A 19,078-nucleotide genomic window follows, 5' to 3' on the forward strand; every position below is an offset into this window, starting at 1 on the left:
GTATGTGTGCCCATGGGTCTGTGCATGTGTGTGTGGCCGTGGGTGTGTACGTTTGTGTGTAAGCGTGTGGCCATGGGTGTGTGCACGTGTGTGTGTGTGTGTGTGTGGTCGTGGGTCTGGGCACGTACGTGTGTGAACCTGTGTCTGTGTGCATATGTACGTGTGTGTGTGCATACGTGTGTGCACATGCATGTGTGTGTGTAGGACACATCATCATCCTCCTCAGATGACACCGCCGCCGCCACTCGAGGTCTGAGACGGGCGACGCCCACAGCCGGGCGGGGGGGGTGGCCTCACCCGGGTCCTCAGAGCCTTGCTCATCAGCCCGCGGCGGCGTCGGACCGCTCAACGACAGAAGCAGGAAGGAAACGAGCCGCACGGCCTCACAGCGTTCAGGTAGATTTATTACAATCACATCCAACACTACATCTCCCATGATGCAACACCACAACTCCCAATGATCCAGAGTGAGACGGCAGGATGTACCTGAGTGCAAGCAGGAAGTGGTTACATCCTAAAACTGCAGTCGACTTAAAGCAACGAAAGTGTAGCAAGATAAAATCAAATGTGTGTGTTTAACACTCGAACTGGCAGGTTCTAAAACATCTGAACCCAGAACAGAGTCTCTGTGGTCAAGGGCCGGACTTGAGAACGTGGTAGTTTGGCTTTTGGGACGACTTTTATCTGGAATGGGACGGCTAAAAACATCAAATAAATATTCTATTTTCCATGTTGCAAAATACATTAAATCATCTTAAAGGGCCCCTCGTCACCAGCAGGTGTGGGGGTCTACTGGGTCTACTGGGTCTACTGGGTGGGCCGGTAGCCTGACCCAGCGACCCCCTGATCCTGAAGGTCTCCTCCCTCCTGGAGGAGACGGGGCCCTCCCAGACCTCACGTCATCCCATCACACACTCAGAATGGAATTCAAACTCAATTCAAGTCATTCTATTTACCGCAAAATCAACAAATACTTTAGTTCTGACTCGGGCAACTGTGCTTCAAACTAGGATATGTTTTACCAAAAAAAAGAAGTTGCATTGAAAGTAGGTCAAACGTCGTCTCGGAAAACGTTCAACTCCATGCCGGAGTAAAGTTGCAGCGGTTTCTTTGCAGTGCATATATAAAACAACTTTGCGGATATATCTTCATAGCAATCAATAGTAGTGCAACTTTTATAATAAAACTCATTAAAAAGGGAATTTAATGAATAAAAGCATAGTAAAACCTAAGGTGCTAAATTAACGACAGAGAATACCAAAGCAGTGTCCTAACTCCTAGCCCAGGCTCCTAGCCAAGGTCCCTAGCCCAGGCTCCTAGCCGAGGCTACTAGCCCAGGCTACTAGCCCATGCTACTAGCCCAGGCTACTAGCCGAGGCCCCTAGCCCAGGCTACTAGCCCATGCTACTAGCCGAGGCTGCTAGCCGAGGCTCCGCCAAGCAGAAAATAAAAGTGCTGGCCCTAAGGGGCCCGGATGGGGGGCCATCCTCGTCCAATGAACACCAGGGGGTCCTCCTCTGTGCTCCTCCCCATCACCCTCTCCCTTTGCTCCCCATTCCCCTCCTCCTCCTCCTCTCCTCTTCGTCCTCCTCCATTACCTCCATCCTCTCCATCCTCCCCCACCCCTTCCTCTTCGTCCCCCACCCCTTCCTCTTCGTCCTCCACCGCCCCCTCCTCCACCCTCTCCTCTCCATCCTCCCCCACCCCTTCCTCTTCGTCCCCCACCCCTTCCTCTTCGTCCTCCACCGCCCCCTCCTCCACCCTCTCCTCTTCATCGTCCTCCACCCCCCCTCTTCGTCGCCGTCGTCCTCTTCATCCATGATTCACCATCAGGTTCTGAGGTTAGAGGGGGAGAGACAGAGAGAGAATAAGCTTCTGGGCGAGTGATGACAGGACGTCACGCCCCCACCTCACACACACTGACCTTTCAGAGGCTCCGGACTGGTCAGTGTGTGCGTATCAGAGTGTGTGTGCGTATCTGTGTGTGTGTGCGTGCGTATCTATGTGTGCGTGTGTGTGTGTTTACTTGTGTCTGTCCATCAGTGCGAGTGTGTGTGTGTGTATCCATGCCTGTGTGCCTGTGTGTGAGAGGTGAGTGAGTGTGTGTGTGTGTGTGTGTGTGTGTGTGTGTATGTGTGTGTGTGTGTGTGTGTGTGTGTGTGTGTGTGTGTGTGTGTGTGTGTGTGTGTGTGTGTGTGTGTGTGTGTGTGTGTGTGTGCAGCAGTGTGAGTGAATGAGTGAGTGTGGCATGCAAGAAAGAATGAATGAATGAGTGTCAGGCAGTGTTCCAGTATTCCCTGGCCCAGTGAAAGGTCAGGCCTGGTAATGGCTGTGATTATCCCACAGATGGAGACTCCAGGCTCTCTGCAGCTCTGGAGCCCTATTACATCCCGCTGGTCCACCCAGACTGGGCCTAAACTAACACCATCCACCTCCATTCTGCTCAAAGCCCCGGAATTAAATCACCACAACACACTCATTTTGTTATTTGGCTTTACAAATAAAAGTAAAACATGACCAACTATTAAGTGGACTCCCACTGTCTTTGGTTACCTTGATGCGTCAAAACCCCCTGCTGGCTGCGGCTAGACCCCCAGAGCCGTGGACCCTCCCCCCTGCCTCCCATCTGGGTGTTCTGACACCACAGCCGACACCATAAGTGGTTTCCGTACTTTGAGGCAATCTCCTATTCCACCACGACAATGGCTAAGCCTGGAGGCCCCAGCCCTCCAATCTAGAGGGGGAGGGCCCCCCGGTGAGGCCCCTGATAAGAGACAGCTCGGGGGGACACCTCGTGGGCAGCTTATCCCCCTCCCCAAACGAGGAACGCGCAATCTAACAAGAAATCCATTTCCCATCACACGGGCAATCTGAGCGCTGAAGGAGTGAACCCGGGGAGATGCCCTCACCGCAGTCCCAGAGAGGTCCGCTCCCCCCCCCCCCCCGTCTGACCGAGAGACCCTCGGGAGGTTATCACAGCGTCTCTGATCTGGATGGACTGGGAGCTCAGAACCAGCGGAGCAACGATCCAACAGAGGGCTGACGGCCATGTCGGACGCGAAGCCCGACAGTTGCTCAGCAACTGGGAGATGACCTTGAAGACATTCAGAGTGTCCTCTGAGAGAACCTTCCCTTGTGTTTCGCTAGAAGTCCTCCTAGAAGCGGGCTCCTGCCTTCGCTGGGGAGGGGCTGCCATGGTAACGGATGGAGGGGCTCCACAGACAGCATGGGGGCGCTTCTGGCGGCTGCGACCCGATCAAAGCATCCCAGCTTCAATCCTCATAACTAGGGACGGGGATCGAAACCCGGTTCTATCAAGGACCCGGTTCCACTTTTTTCAAAACCCGAAAAATCATTAACGTTTGGGCTTATCGATACCACTATTGAGTCCCGTCGTCCTGTAGCGCAATGTTGTGTCTCTTGTGTCCCTCGAGTCACGTCACGGCATTTAAATCAAATCAATCCAATCACTGCAGCGTGTCCACCAATGTTTTTGAATGGAATTGTAAGCAAACAGGTATTACAAGTAAAACAAGTGAAGTCTGGCAGTTAACTTTGCTCTCGAGGATGGCTGAACGGGTGAAAATAATTTATTGTAAAGGGGGGAACAGAACCTCAATGGCCAAGCACATTAGCATTGTGCATCAAATAAAGAGCAAATGCAGTACCTTCGACTGTCTCCGAATGGAACCACAGACGGGCCCGCCTTAATCATCCACTCAAACTACGAGCGGTAATCGCACACACAGACATTGTCGCTAGTCCCGTCAGTTAAAAATAGTAATCCAATTGTGAAATCGGTGTTGTAATCAGCAGCAAACAAGCTAGTTATCTTAAAAAGTAAATAAAGTTTCAGATGTGCTGCATGATGATGCGCTGAGGTTGGCTCAGTAAAACGACTGTTAGGTTATCATGATGCGCTGAAATGTAACATAAAAAAACGGTAAATTGAGTTTTTGGTGAGAAACATGAGAAATACTGTATTACTTATGTTTCTTTTAAGAATAAGAATTACATATTTAAACATTTTCCTCATCACTAAAAGCGCTTTGTATTTCCACCAATTAATAGAAAAGTATCGTTAGTGGTATCGATAAAGACTCGGGTCGTTAAGGAGAATCGAAAATGGTATCGACATCAATAAATATTAATGATCCCCATCACTACATCATAACTGATGACAGCATTCGTTGACCATTGATCGCATTTCTTCTAATTACTAACTAATGTAGTTCAATTCACGGGGCTGGCCTGTCATCCAAGCGGAGCTCTCTCCCCGTGATGAAGGACTTCTCCCGTCTCTAGAGGCAGACGTCTCTACACACCCGACAGAACACATGACCCACGGCGTCCTCCACAGAGGCCGTGGGTAGGCTGACCCCCGCTGGGCTCAGCCAGCAGGGCCACATCTGGATCAATAACCTGAGGCGCACCGGCCAATGGCCGGGCTGGGATACGGCGGGCTGTGCACAGGGCCGGCGGGGCCCTGTTTGAGCCCGGTACTCCCCCCTCTGCCCGGACCTCATGCCGCTATGACCCATGTGGAGAACATCACAGAGACGCAGCAAGCTGAGGCACTCTGTGGACACGGGGAGTGGGTGCATGTGTGTGTGTGTGTGTGTGTCTGGGGTTGTTCCAGGTGGGATACAGGACTCATTAGAGCCTCAGAGCCAGTAATCAATACTCCTTTCTGATCAGATCCCTCTTCATCTCCACAGCCAAGACTCCCTACCCTCCCCGTATTCCTCCCTCCTTATGCCTTTCTCCCTCATTCCTTCCTCCTCTCTCTTCTTCTCCTCCCTCGTCTCTCTCCCTCGTCTCCCTTCTCTCCCTATCTTCCTCTCCTCCCCTCTCATCTCTTCATCTCTTCGTCTCCTCTCCTCCCCTCGCTCTCCCTTCCTCATTCCTCTTTTTCCTCTCCTTCCTGCTCTCTCTCTCTCTTTGCTCCTCCCTCTGTTCCCTTCTCCCTCTCCTCCTAAAATCTCTCCTTGTCGTCTCAGCTCAAATCTAAAGACCTCCTTCGATACTCCCCCCTTAAGGCAACACAAACCTCCTCCCTCCCTCCCCCTCTCTCTTTATCTGGTGACATGATGCCCTGGTGGGACACACACTGCCCCCCCGCCCCTCCCCGCACGCACGCACACACACACACACACACACACACACACACACACACACACACACACACACACACACACACACACACACACACACACACACACACACACACACACACACACACACACACACTCCTCTGGAAGGGAGTCTGTCTCCATCCATGTTAGTTTTGAAAAGGAGAGAGAATAGGACGGAGAGAGAGGGGTAGCAGAGTGGAACACAAACCACAGAACAGAGAGCGGGACAGCGACAGAGAGCCAGACAGTGAGAGAGAGAAGAGCCAAACCAATCAGGGGCAGGGCAGACGCAGAACCACAGACCAAACTGAAGCACGACAGAGCAACGAAAAGGGCCGGGAAACAACCCCAACGTGAGGGACCGGAGGTCGCCCATCTTGTGTTGGCGGGTGGCAGGTGTCTCCGTTGCCGTGGTTACAGACCTACGACACTTGGGATGGTCCTGGGTTACCCTGGTACGGAGTGTGTGTCCGTCTGTCTGTCTGTCTGTCTGTCTGTCTGTCTGTCTGTGTAGTATTCCGTGTGACTACAGTCACCCGTTTTTAAACCCACAGAAGGCGGTCTGAAGCGGTGTGGGTATGGAGCAGGCCCTCTAGTCTCGCTCCAGGCTATGACGAGTCTCGCTGGGGTCTGCGTAGTGCAGAGACCGTAGATTGGAGAGGGCTCTGCTGTTGCTGTCTGATTCAGAAGCCCAACGCCGCCCCCTAGTGGCCGGGGATCAATGAGCACAGCTTTACCTGTGGTTGGAACACCGCCCACCACATGATTGTTTAATTCTTTTAGAGCAACTCTCGCACACATACAGAAACACTTTGGCACAAAAGGGAGTCAACTCTCCAAACGCCGGAAACAATGTTCCTGCTGCTCCTGTTCTGCTCTGAAGGCCACAGCATCGACCGTTCGGCTTACGTTGGAGAGCGCTTCAGGGGGGGCCCCGTCCCCTTTTGTAGTACTCACACACACACACTGCCCCTGTACACACACACAGCCACTACACACACATACACGCACTGCCGCCACACACACACACTGCCCCTACACAGACAAAGACACACAAACACTGCCCCTACACACAAAAACACTGCCGCCACACACACACACTGCCCCTACACACACAAAGACACACAAACACTGCCCCTACACACAAAAACACTGCCCCCACACACACACACACACACGCTAAAATAATCCATTTGCATCGTGACAGAATTCACATGAAGTTATAAACTACAGCAGCATGTTTGTGTAAAGTTTACGCGTCTGTGTGTTCACAAGGTCTCCCCTCTGCTCTCAGAAGTTCTCCACTACAAGAGGGCCAGTGTTTCAGCCTGGTCCACGTGGGAGGCCCAGTCCCTGGTGGATGTAAACACCATTATAATGTGGTTACAAAGACATCATAAAACATATAAACGCTGCCCTCAAAGAGCTGCGGCTCGTTTGCTCGCTTAAATCTGCTTGTTTTCAGCTCATGTAGAATAATCCCCTAGTGGGTCCGCAGTCTCCGGGTGTAAAACATCCCATAATGAGTAAAAACAGGGGGGGGGGGGGGGCACGGCCGACGGGGCAGGGATGACAGGCCTGCGGGTCAAACCCCGAGCTAAAGATGACAGGCGTACGGGTCAAACCCCGAGCTGAAGGAACCCAACGCGCCGCTCCTCTCCGGGGAGGTCTCTGATCAAAGCCCCGGTCGTGGCACGGCGGAGACCCCCGGCCTTTCTCCCTTCCCCCCCCCCCCTCCCCCTTCCGTAGATGAGGGGGGGGGGGGGGCCAGTCTGGTCCCCGTGAGGGGGAGGGCTGAGGGGGCGAGTCTGGGCTCCGTCCACAGAGGAGATAATGAGGCCCGAACACGCAGAACCAGAGAATGCAACAACAGAATAGATCAGACCTGCTCCGCGCGCCCCCCCACTGAGGAGGCCGTGTTTACACCCGAGCACGGGGGGGGGGGGGGGGGGGATCAAAGGCTGCTTGCTCCACGCTCTGATACGAATACACACACACACACACACACACACACACACACACACACGGACACAGACAACGTACGCCTCCTGCGTGAGGCGCCGCACTACAGCGTTGCGGTAGAGCCCATCACCCGCTGCCCGCGGGCCGTACCAGAGGCCCCGGGCGCGGACCCGCCTCTCGCCGGCCTCCTCTGAAGTCCTCTGAGCGCCGGGGCGGGGGCCTGAAGACCGGCGCTCGCTTAATGAGCTCCGGTTAGCGGCGAGCTGCAGGGCGGGATCACACAACAACAACCACCGTATGCTCTGCAGAGCGGCGGGAAACCGTAGCGGATCTCCCGGGCGCGCCGGGCTGTAGCCTGGAGCTCTGCTGAACGCTTTGGACTGTGTGTGTGTGTGTGTGTGTGTGTGTGTGTGTGTGTGCGTGTGTGTGTGGTCAGTAGAAGGTTGACTGGGCAGCAGAACACGCCTCATTCCTCTTCATTAGTGATGACTGCTGTTGGTGGAGGAGGAGGAGGAGGAGGAGGAGGAGGAGGAGGAAGCAGTGGGAGAGGAAGATGAGGAAGATGAGGGAAAAGGTTGGTGAAGAGGAAGTAGAAGAGGAAAAGGGGGAGGTAGGGGAAGAGGAGGAAGAAGAGCAAGGATGAGGAAGACGAGGAAGATGTAGAGGAAGATTAGGAGGAAGAAGAGCAGTAGAAGGATGCGGAGGTGACGAAGACAAGGCAGCTATCGTCTTCATTCCCTCCCGTGTTATTAATCAGTGAACCCCTTTTTATTGCCTTAAACTCTCTCTCTCTCTCTTTCTATCTCTCCGTCTCTCCCCCTCTGCTACAGCAGCCTGTTTAGCCCCAAGTAACCTCCCTCTCTCACCCCCTCCCCTCCCCCTTCCTCCCCATGCGGGTCTCTCCGTCTCCATCCCTCACAGTCCCTCCTTTCGTTTGACTCAATCAATTAATTAATCAATCATCTTTACCTCAGCTCATCCCTTCTTCATCCCTCTCCACCGCTTCGGCCTCAACGCTCGATCATCCATCAATCATCCTTCACACCTCTTTAGCTCATCACAAGTTCTCTGTTCCAGCTCTCTCGCTCTCTCTCTCTCTCTCTCTCTCTCTATGCTGTAGCTTGATCCCACTTTACCGCTCTCTCTCTCCGTGCTGTAGCTCTATCTCACTTTATCGCTCTCTCTCTCCTCACTCTCCATGTCACTCTTTCCGTTTGTATCAATAAATCATTAATTTCCACACATCTCATCTCCTCTTTTACTCTGCCTTCCTGTCGCTCCTTCTGTTTTGCTCATCAATCAATCACCGATCAATAGATCTTCCCACCTCCTCCGTTCACTGCGGCCATCTCTCACTCTTTTACTTTGCTTTATTCAACACTTATTAATCTCCCTCTGTCTCGCTCCCTCTGTGTTTCTCTCCTTCCGTGAATGTCTCTCCCTCTCCCTCTTTTTCCCTCCTTCTCTCTCTCTCTCTCTCTCTCCCTCTTTTTCCCTCCCTCTCTGTCTCTCTCCCTCCTTCTCTCTCTCTCTCTCCCTCTTTTTCCCTCCCTCTCTGTCTCTCTCCCTCCTTCTCTCTCTCTCTCCCTCTCCCTCTTTTTCCCTCCCTCTCGGTCTCTCTCCCTCCTTCTCTCTCTCTCTCTCTCCCTCTTTTTCCCTCCCTCTCGGTCTCTCTCCCTCCTTCTCCCTCTCGGTCTCTCTCCCTCCTTCTCTCTCTCTCTCTCTCTTCCACAACCTCCTGTCACCATCAATGGACTGAGACCGCCCTCCCATCCGGTCTCACAGCGTCGTACTCTTCCCCCCCTGCTGTGCTCCAGCAGCCTATCACAGCGTCGTACTCTTCCCCCCCTGCTGGGCTCCAGCAGCCTATCACAGCGTCGTACTCTTCCCCCCCTGCTGTGCTCCAGCAGCCTATCACAGCGTCGTACTCTGCCCTCCTGCTGGGCTCCAGCAGCCTATCGCAGCGTGGTATTTCCGACCCTGTCACAGGAAGCGGAGACCGGGGCGGGGGGGAGGTTCCCCGTTGCCCAGGGGTTCCAGGGTGTCTTCGTCACTGGAGCTGAACGGACCGGGAGAGAGAGAGAGACGTGCTCTCGTTTAACCCCCGCCGAGCTAGCTCACGCTGGGCCTCAGAGAGGGCCTGAATCCCGACCGATCCTGGAACAGGGTCCAAAGAACCAGCAGGCTGCAGTACTGCTGATATCAGATGAATAGATGCACTACCTCCATATGGTGGTGTAGCCTACATGGTGTCATATGAGAGGGCGGAGCCACAGTAGTACCTTCACATGGTGGTGTAGCCAACATGGTGGTGTAGCCAACATGGTGGTGTAGCCAACATGGTGGTGTAGCCAACATGGTTGTGTAGCCTACATGGTGGTGTAGCCAACATGCTGGTGTAACCTACATGGTGGTGTAGCCTACATGGGGGTGTAGCCTACATGGCGACACCACAGAGGGTCGGAGCCCCAGTAGTTCCTCCGTGCGGCGTGCAAGATGCCTGGTGTGTTTCGCCACCAGCCAGGCGGACTAGCTCCAGAGCACCGCAGCTCAGCAGTGTGACTCCGTGGGTGGTAAACCTTGACTCTGGTCACCTCAGCGAGGCGCGCTGCTGCGAGCCTTGAGGACACATTCACCTGGAGTCTGAAAGGGTTTTACAACCGGAGGCTATATCTCTCAGATAATCACGCAACATTTAACCCAACCCAAGCCCGTGATTGGATGTTCGCCGCTGAAGGACAAGTGAGGGAAATTCAACGGTTGCCAACGGTTACGTACGCAAGTGACTGGACCGCGGTGTGATTCAGAATCAACCTCGATCTCTCGTACGTGCTCCCTCTTCTATCATACATCTTCCTCTCCCTTTTGCTGCAGACCCCATTTCTCTTCATCCCTCTCACTCTCCCCCCTCTTCTTCCCCTCCCTCCCCCCTGGTCTCAGCAGACCGACATGCTGAAGATACTCCACGGGTATCAAACCCAATCCTGTTCTCCCCGCAGCGCACCAGCTACGGCGGGGAGAGAGTGTGAGACAGGAACAGCAACACACTTAACCAGATCAGACCTCACCTCCTCCCTGGAGTCTAGAACTCTGCTTCAGTCCTCCAACTCTCTCTTTCTCTCTATCTCTCTCTCCCTACCTATACCTCTCTCTCTATCTCTCTCTCCCTACCTCTACCTCTCTCTCAGCCCGGGTAGTCTGTCGAGTAATCCCTCTCTGAACATCTGTCAGTCTGGCTCTCACTTTATCCGTCTCTGTCTTCCCCTCAGTCTCTATAATATGATGAGTTAAATTAGTTAAATGGTGAAAGAGTTAATGATCAATTCACGTTTTTAAAAATGCAGCACATTTAATACAGTCAGAATCATTCCCTTGTAAAATAATGAATGTGTGTACGAAAGTTAGTATGAATGAACGCATGAACGTGTGAGTGAATGTGTGTGTGAATGGGTGATAGCAACCAGTCTGTAAAGCAATACATATGCCGTTCCTGCACCATTAAGGGGGGCAGGCAGGGCCGGGGGGGGGGGGGGGGGGGGGGTGTGTCTTTCTCAGGGAGCCAAGTCAACTGGGGACAGAACCCACAACCGTCCCCTGGGGGAAACACCCTAAACACTAGACTACCGCTCCCATCCACCGTCAGATGCTCTGCTTCTCATCCCCTAGAATGCCTCGTGACATTAACGAGGAACTCTGTACGGACACAACAGGAACGTCATAAGACACAAGCAGGGGACCGGGATGAGGTGTGATACATCTAGGTTTGATATAATATATAGCGATATCCCGTTATTTATAGATACCTCTCGTTATAAAGGATACGCAGGAAGGTGGAAAACACGCAAGAAGCAACAATGTAAGTGTGGGGTGACGTGCGACGTCTGGCCTGCAGGGGGATAAGGAGCAGGTTGGGAGCGCACCGGATCGGCTGGGGGGATTGGGCCTGATTGCGGGCACCCGCTCGCAATCAGGCCCAATCAGGGAGTGTGTATTTATGTGCCTGCTTTGTTTGTAGAAGGGAGAACCGGGAGCAGAGAGAGAGAGGTCCAACGCCGGCCCCAGGCGAGATCACCGATCGCGGAGCGCGGAACAAGAGGACTCTCCCGCCCTGTGTTAACTTATAGTTTCAAGCCTCTGTTCGGTTTTACTTTTGGTTGGAATAAACAAGCTCCCAGTGAGGGATGACAAACTGTGGTCTCCGCGCGCTCTCTGACTCACTACAGTAAGAAAATATACTGTATACTTTCTCTTACTTATATAACTGTAAGAGAAAGAAAGACAGGTTACCCGTGAACGGCAGTGGGCCGTGGCGGCGTGTAGAGATAGAACGGGAATACACAGTAAAGCGTTTAGCACCAGACGCTAGCTACTGGCTAATCAGGGGGATGGGTGTTTAATGGAGCCTGCATCTGACAGATACAGCACACACACACACACACACACACGCACACACACACACACACAGAGTGTAAGATATACGATGCCTCTTTTATAGATTGTGTTCAAAGAGTTTTACATTCCTTGTTATCTCAGAGAAGATTAAATGAGATGGGCGGGTATTTGTAGTTTTGTGTCACTGCATGTTTTTACACACACAGACACACACACACACACACAGTTGATCATGGCAGCATTGTGTATATCGGGGGGGGGTTCAGGTTTATAACAGCCAGCTCTGTGGTTGGCTTCTCATTATCCCCTCTTCTTAAATTCACTGTCAGATTCCGGCACTGCCCGGAACAAACAGCCGTTCAAAGAGCTAGAGAATGGAGCAACGACCCTGTAATACCATCGGCCCGCTTTTGTTCAAATACTTTGTTGTCGACTAAAGCTTTAGCTGCGTTTACAGACGCTACAGCGTTGATGGTTTGAACACTATACCGTTAGCAAGAGAAACAATGTTTTCCATCGTAAATGTTTTTCCATAGTGTTCCTCCATTTTGAGCATCACTAATGAATATATAAGTGGTATTCCGTTTCCATGTTTATCGGGATAGGCTTAGCGCTTACCTGAGTTCCAGGTAGCATTGGGATAGGTCAGCATTAGCTAAGGGCAAGGGCTAACTGCAAGCTGGTGCTTACCGATTTGTTTAAATATGCATCCGGCACTAACTGGAAATATATCTATTTACCATATTTTTGTGTGATTTTTGTGATCTTGCAAGTTGTGATCTTGCAAGTTGTGAGAGAAAAAGGTTTGCTTCTTTAATTCACCGTCTCGGTTTATTATATTTCTCGACGACCCTCTCCTGACATGTGAACGTACGAACACGATAGTTCAACCGAAACAGAAACAAAGCCGTCAGCAGAGTCGAGTCGGCCGGCGATGGAGAACAATCTCTGCTAAAGCCGCTCTGAAGAGCTGTCACTCTACTCGCTTTGAGGCCACGAGCACCACGCGCCACACAAGGAACTCTTGTAGTGCAGATGAGGTCGGGTTTCGGTGTTTTACATCATGCATCCGCTCGGGTTAAGGAATCCATGTGACAAGGCATTTCTTTATTGGAAGCTGAAAGCGAGCACTTAGAATCCGCGCTCGCTTTCAGCTCTCCACGATAAAAAGAAGCATGTTAAAAATAAGGCTCTATTATTTTATTTTTATGTCGGACCATTTCTGTAAATTTGTTGCTTTTGAAAACTTCAGAAGGCTGCACTTGAAACCAGCACTTTGAGTGCCTGCTTGTTTGGGCGGTCGGTTCCTGACGTTCAATATGCAGTCGGCTCCAATGAGAAACAGCAAACAAACAAAGGACCGAAGCAACATCAAAGTATGGAGTATAGGAGCGAGAGTGGCTGAAGACGGTGTAAATCTCTGGCCTGGTGGTCTAAATCCACGCCTGTGGACGTGTGTCCTGCCGTATTTCACCCACCTGCCATCCTCTATACAGGGGGGGGGTTAAAGGGAGACTTTGACCGTTTCAAGCTGGACACTATTTTCCGATCATTGTGGGTCTAAGGGACTAACAAAGACAACAATCTGGGACATTGGTCCAGTAGCAAAAATGCTGCAGCTGTAATCCCCGAAGACGGGTGGAATGAATGTAATCCTTGGGGGTTTGAGGCAATGACACCCCGGGATGAGTCTCAGGAGGGTCGAGTTTGTGAGGGAGAAGGTGGTGATGAGTGAGAGAGAACTCAGCTTATGAGGGAGAAGGTGGTGGTGAGTGAGTCTCAAGTGGGATGAGTTAATAAGGGAGAAGGTGGTAACGTGAGAGAGAGAGTTGAGTTTATGAAAGAGAACGAGCTGAGTGAGGGAGAGTTGAGTTTATGAGAGAGGAGGAGGTGAGTGAGGGAGAGTTGAGTTTATGAGAGAGGAGGAGGGAGAGAGTTGAGTTTATGAGAGAGAAGGAGGTGAGTGAGGGAGAGTTGAGTTTATGAGGGAGAAGGAGGTGAGTGAGGGAGAGAGTTGAGTTTACGAGAGAGAAGGAGGTGAGTGAGGGAGAGAGTTGAGTTTATGACAGAGGAGGAGGTTGAAATGTGAGAGTTGCATTCGTCAGTGGACCAATAGGACAACGAGTCCGTCTTTAAAACTACAGGTAATTATACGTGAAGTTCATACGCTATTAGATGCCATTTTTTGCACTGGTGGATTTTTATCAGGTGACTACAATAAGTAGTAGTTACATTAACGACTTTGTGATGACCCCTAATACTTGTAACTATAAGTGTGGACCTTCTACAGAGAGATCTTGAAATCTGTGTTTTCTATTCTGTTCTTTCTTTCTATCTATGCGTTTCTGAGCTGATAGCTACTCTCTACTCATTGTTCTTTTAGAAAATAGCCTGTGCAGCACTAGTGGTAACTTCCATTGTATACTTTGGTAGTTCCCAGTCCCACTAAGCAGTCTCTTTGAATGGGTCTAACTTAGCTCTCTTTGCATAAAACCATCTGCTAAATGACTAATTATAAATGTCCATGTCCCAGCCTGTGCTGGTGGTTCTGTGTGTGTGTGTGTGTGTGTGTGTGTGTGTGTGTGTGTGTGTGTGTGTGTGTGTGTGTGTGTGTGTGTGGTGGTGGTGGTTCTGGGTGTGTGTGTATGTGGTGGTTCTGTGTGTGTGTGTGTGTGTGTGTGTGTGTATGATGGTTCTCTGTGCGTTAGTGTAGGGGGTTCTGTGTGTGTCTGTGTGTTGGGGGGGTTCTGAGTGTGCGCGCTTGTGTGTGGTGGCTCTGTGTGTGTGTGTGAGTGTGTGGTGGCTCTGTGTGTGTGTGTGTGTGTGGTGGTTCTCTGTGTGCGTGCGTGCGTGGTGGTTCTATGTGTGTGTGTGTGTATGCGCGTGTGTGTGGGGTGGTTCTGCTTGTGTGCGCTTGTGTGTGTCTGTGTGCGTGTACGTGCGTGCTGTGGTCCTGTGTGTGTGTGTGTGTGTGTGTGTGTGGGGCCCTCACCGTCTTGGCCGTGCTGATGCACTGCTGGTACTGCTTGGCCAGCTCGGAGCAGAGGAGGGGCTCCTGGCGGTTGTCGCGGTAACAGTGGAGGATCTGGGCCTGCAGGCCGCTGCACACCGCCTTAGTACCACGTGGCCTGGGGGGGGGGTGGCAGAACATCAGAACATGGACCTCCTACATCGTCTTCACCTTCTACATCTCCACAGGCAGACCATGACTGTCTGATGCCCATTGGCTCTGCTTGTTATGTAAATAAATCCCCCCCCCCCCAAGCTCTATGGAGGGAGATAAATATATGTATAAATATATTTAATAACTATGTTTAATTATATGAAATATATATGTATGCATTTATTTAATATATATGTAAATGTGTAATACATATACTGTATGTATAAATATATGTACAAATATATATTTACACATATATATATATACGATATATGTCTTTTTGTGTACAGATTTAAACATAAATAGATGTAACTATAGGTACAAGATGTTTGTACAATACATCTTCTTATTGTCATCCTGTTATACTTTTTGGTTGGATAAATGAAAACATTATGACCTTGGTAGAGAGGGATGGAGAGGGATACATTGATATATATTTTGCTTGATTTCCACCTCTCTGTGATCACAGTGCTGTAGGGCAGTGGTTCCCCTGTTAAGACACTGAGAAGGTGCTTTGGCCCTAAAGAGATCAGGTGCATCGAAACAAGTGCTCCTCCTCCTCTAACTTTGACCAACCATTCAGCATTAGACTTTTTTGTTAGCTTAGCACCGAGCTCAGATGACACCACACATAGGACTATTCCACTCGACATGGTCTGATCCAACACCTTAACCCGAGCTGGGAGGGAAATGGTGTTTGTCCTTTGATGGAAAAATCCATGCAGTTTCCTTTTGATCATCTTTAGCTTTGTTTCCTGTTCCTTGTGTTGCTAGCCAGCCTACCTTCCTCAGTGCCATCTAAATGTTGACCTTTTTGCTTGGGTAAACCAATCACAAGGGAGAAGCCATCCCCTTATGCATTCTTCTTCTTGATGAGATTACAGGCAACTCTGTGTCTTGGGTAAACATGACCTGATTTGATTATTGACAATGCATTGTGGGGAAGATGCGAAAATGTTTAAATAGCTCTGTATTCTGGACTCACTCTGCTAGAGAGGAGTCTAATGTATGCATACATTAAAATAGATGAATTGTCTACAACTATTGTGTGCTTATCGTCTCATCTGTCCTAGACCCAATATCTCTATACAAGAAATTGCCACAACAGTCCACAGAGAGTTGAGAAAATACCACTCAAACTCATACACCACAGGCATCTCCGACCTGACTCCCACTACATTCTTTCCATCATATTCTCTTCAGCATATTCTCTGTCTATAGTCTCTTCTCTTATTCCCCATATTATCACCCAATATTTTCCTCAATTTCGAAGAGGTCTTTTGGCAGGAAATAATGAAACGTTGGTGTCAAAGGAATGACTTAAAACAACGTGTGAACTTTTGGAATAGTAAGAATAGGAACGTTCCTCTCTCCCGCCTTGGTTCAGAACATCTCCTTTTCCCTCACCCCTTCTTACCACCATATTCTCCCTTACTCTCTCCCTCTCCTGCCCGTCAGTGATTCTGTTTTCGTGGCAACATATCATTAGTTAATAACGTGTACACAAATGCATCGTAATCAGAAGCAAGGCCGCCATGACCTGACTTTACCAAGCGGTAACCTGAACATAAACATTTTAAAGCGTTATTGCAACACTCCCACAGTTTCATAACGTAATAGCTGAACGAAACTAAACTTTACAGTTCTTAACAAGTTTTAAAACAAACTTAAACTGGTGTTCCAAACACGCACACGCACACTCACTCAAACACACGCACACACACGCAAAAGCAATATAGATGAGCTTATCTGGGACAGCAGAGTGTGTTGAAAAGATTAAAAGCAGAGAATAGGAAAGCAGAATGAGGGATGCTCCATCAGAGGTTCATTTAAAATAAGCAGCCAATCAGGCGCTTCTGTTCTTCCCCAACAACCAATCACGTAATCTATTTTCCCCTTTCAATCGCACCATTTTCCTCCTGCTCGTCACTCTGTTTTATCCCCACACATACACACACACACACACACCACACACACACACACACACACACACACACACACACACACACACACACACACACACACACACACACACACACTTCAGATCAACACACACCAGCCATATCAGTTTCTTTGCTTTTGCTTTCAACTGTCTGGAGTCTGATAAGGGTGAGTGTGTGTTTGTGTGTGTGTGTACATTAAAGTATTCCTGCTACATTAACTCCACCCGCTACACTAAAGTATTCCTGCTACATTAACACCACCCTAGAGTAGTCCTGCTACATTAACTCCACCCTAGAGTAGTCCTGCTACATTAACACCACCCTAGAGTAGTCCTGCTACATTAACACCACCCTGGAGTAGTCCTGCTACATTAACACCACCCTAGAGGAGTCCTGCTACATTAACACCATCCTGGGGCAGTCCTGCTACATTAACACCACCCTAGAGGAGTCCTGCTACATTAACACCATCCTGGGGCAGTCCTGCTACATTAACACCACCCTAGAGTAGTCCTGCTACATTAACACCACCCTGGGGCAGTCCTGCTACATTAACACCACCCTTGAGTAGTCCTGCTACATTAACACCACCCTGAGGTAGTCCTGCTACATTAACACCACCCTAGAGTAGTCCTGCTACATTAACACCACCCTGGGGCAGTCCTGCTACATTAACACCACCCTAGAGTAGTCCTGCTACATAAACACCACCCTGAGGTAGTCCTGCTACATTAACACCACCCTAGAGTAGTCCTGCTACATTAACACCACCCTAGAGTAGTCCTGCTACATTAACACCACCCTGAGGTAGTCCTGCTACATTAACACCACCCTGAGGTAGCCCTGCTACATTAACACCACCCTAGAGTAGTCCTGCTACATTAACACCACCCTGGGGCAGTCCTGCTACATTAACACCACCCTAGAGTAGTCCTGCTACATTAACACCACCCTGAGGTAGTCCTGCTACATTAACACCACCCTGGAGTAGTCCTGCTACATTAACACCACCCTGGGGCAGTCCTGCTACATTAACACCACCCTAGAGTAGTCCTGCTACATTAACACCACCCTGAGGTAGTCCTGCTACATTAACACCACCCTAGAGTAGTCCTGCTACATTAACACCACCCTAGAGTAGTCCTGCTACATTAACACCACCCTGAGGTAGTCCTGCTACATTAACACCACCCTGAGGTAGTCCTGCTACATTAACACCACCCTAGAGTAGTCCTGCTACATTAACACCACCCTAGAGTAGTCCTGCTACATTAACACCACCCTGAGGTATTCCTGCTACATTAACACCACCCTGAGGTAGTACTGCTACATTAACACCACCCTAGAGTAGTCCTGCTACATTAACACCACCCTAGAGTAGTCCTGCTACATTAACTCCACCCTGAGGTATTCCTGCTACATTAACACCACCCTGAGGTAGTCCTGCTACATTAACACCACCCTAGAGTAGTCCTGCTACATTAACACCACCCGTTTTACCAGAGGGAGTTGCGGTTGTCCATCTTCCCATTCTAAAGGTTTAACTCCTACTCCATCACTGCAGGCTCCATGGTGGAGGCCCAGGTTGGAGCTACGCCTGTGGTGGTGTCTCCTCCACAGCACCATCACCCCCCCACGCTCCGATCCCGACCCCAGAACACCCTGCTCCTCAGATCCAGCCCCTACGTCAGCTTGCAGCGCTCTTTGTGATCGGTCTTGCCCTTCCTTAACAAGGTGAGGGCGTTTCATTGGACGAGAGGTTTCTGGTGTCAGCGTTTGATTGGCAGGAAAAAAGGGAGGAGGGTCTTTGCGGCCTGGCTTCCTTCTCGCGGCCATTCCCCGGTGGAAATAAGAGCAGAGCCAAGAAAACAGCATGCATGTGAAGCTACGCAGTTCAGCATCCCACCTTATCTGTCTGGGGGGGGGGGGGGGGGGGGGGGGGAGACATGTTGGAGGGAGGGCGGGTGTAGTCTGGACTAGCTAGATTACAGAGCTGCTTTAATTAAGGGTGCATGAAGTCTGTGTCTTGTGTGAAAGGTTGGGTCAGAGAGAGAGAGAGAGAGAGAGAGAGAGAGAGAGAGAGAGAGAGAGAGAGAGAGAGAGAGAGAGAGAGAGAGAGAGAGAGAGAGAGAGAGAGAGAGAGAGAGAGAGAGAGAGAGAGAGAGAGAGAGAGAGAGAGGCATTCCCACTTATCTCTGCTTGTTGAGCCCTGCGCGCTAACAGCTTTTCAATCCACTCGCTCCAATCTCTCCGTTCCCATCTGTTGTTGCTGGGGTCTCCCAACCCCCAGCCCCCGTCCATACCCCTCAACCCATCCCCCGCTTGTCGCAGCATCAGCACCACTCCATCCTGCACCTTCATCCTGTTTTCCTCCCCTGAACATGCCTTTCATCTGTACTCAAGGCAAGCCTACAAACAATACACTTAATCTCAGTTAAGTGTACTTAACATCAGTTGTGCTTAACATCAATTGGACTTAACAT

General features: G+C 50.5%; 1 protein-coding gene across 2 annotated transcripts in view; it reads right to left on the bottom strand.

Annotated features, from left to right (window-relative positions):
- Positions 1 to 1,759: 1,759 nt before the first annotated feature.
- LOC307079613 (MICOS complex subunit mic25a-like) overlaps positions 1,760 to 19,078 on the bottom strand; it is a 36,339-nt gene continuing 19,020 nt past the window's right edge. For both annotated transcript variants that reach the window (XM_079742051.1, XM_079742050.1), the window contains 2 exons: positions 14,482 to 14,617; positions 1,760 to 1,836 (listed from right to left, as the gene is read on the bottom strand). In XM_079742051.1, coding sequence (XP_079598177.1) covers positions 1,813 to 1,836; positions 14,482 to 14,617 — 160 coding nt within the window. In that variant the 3' untranslated portion in view covers positions 1,760 to 1,812. The remainder of the gene's footprint in view (positions 1,837 to 14,481; positions 14,618 to 19,078) is intronic.

Source organism: Pollachius pollachius (assembly GCF_949987615.1).
Source record: "Pollachius pollachius genome assembly, chromosome: 8".
Taxonomy (NCBI): domain Eukaryota; kingdom Metazoa; phylum Chordata; class Actinopteri; order Gadiformes; family Gadidae; genus Pollachius; species Pollachius pollachius.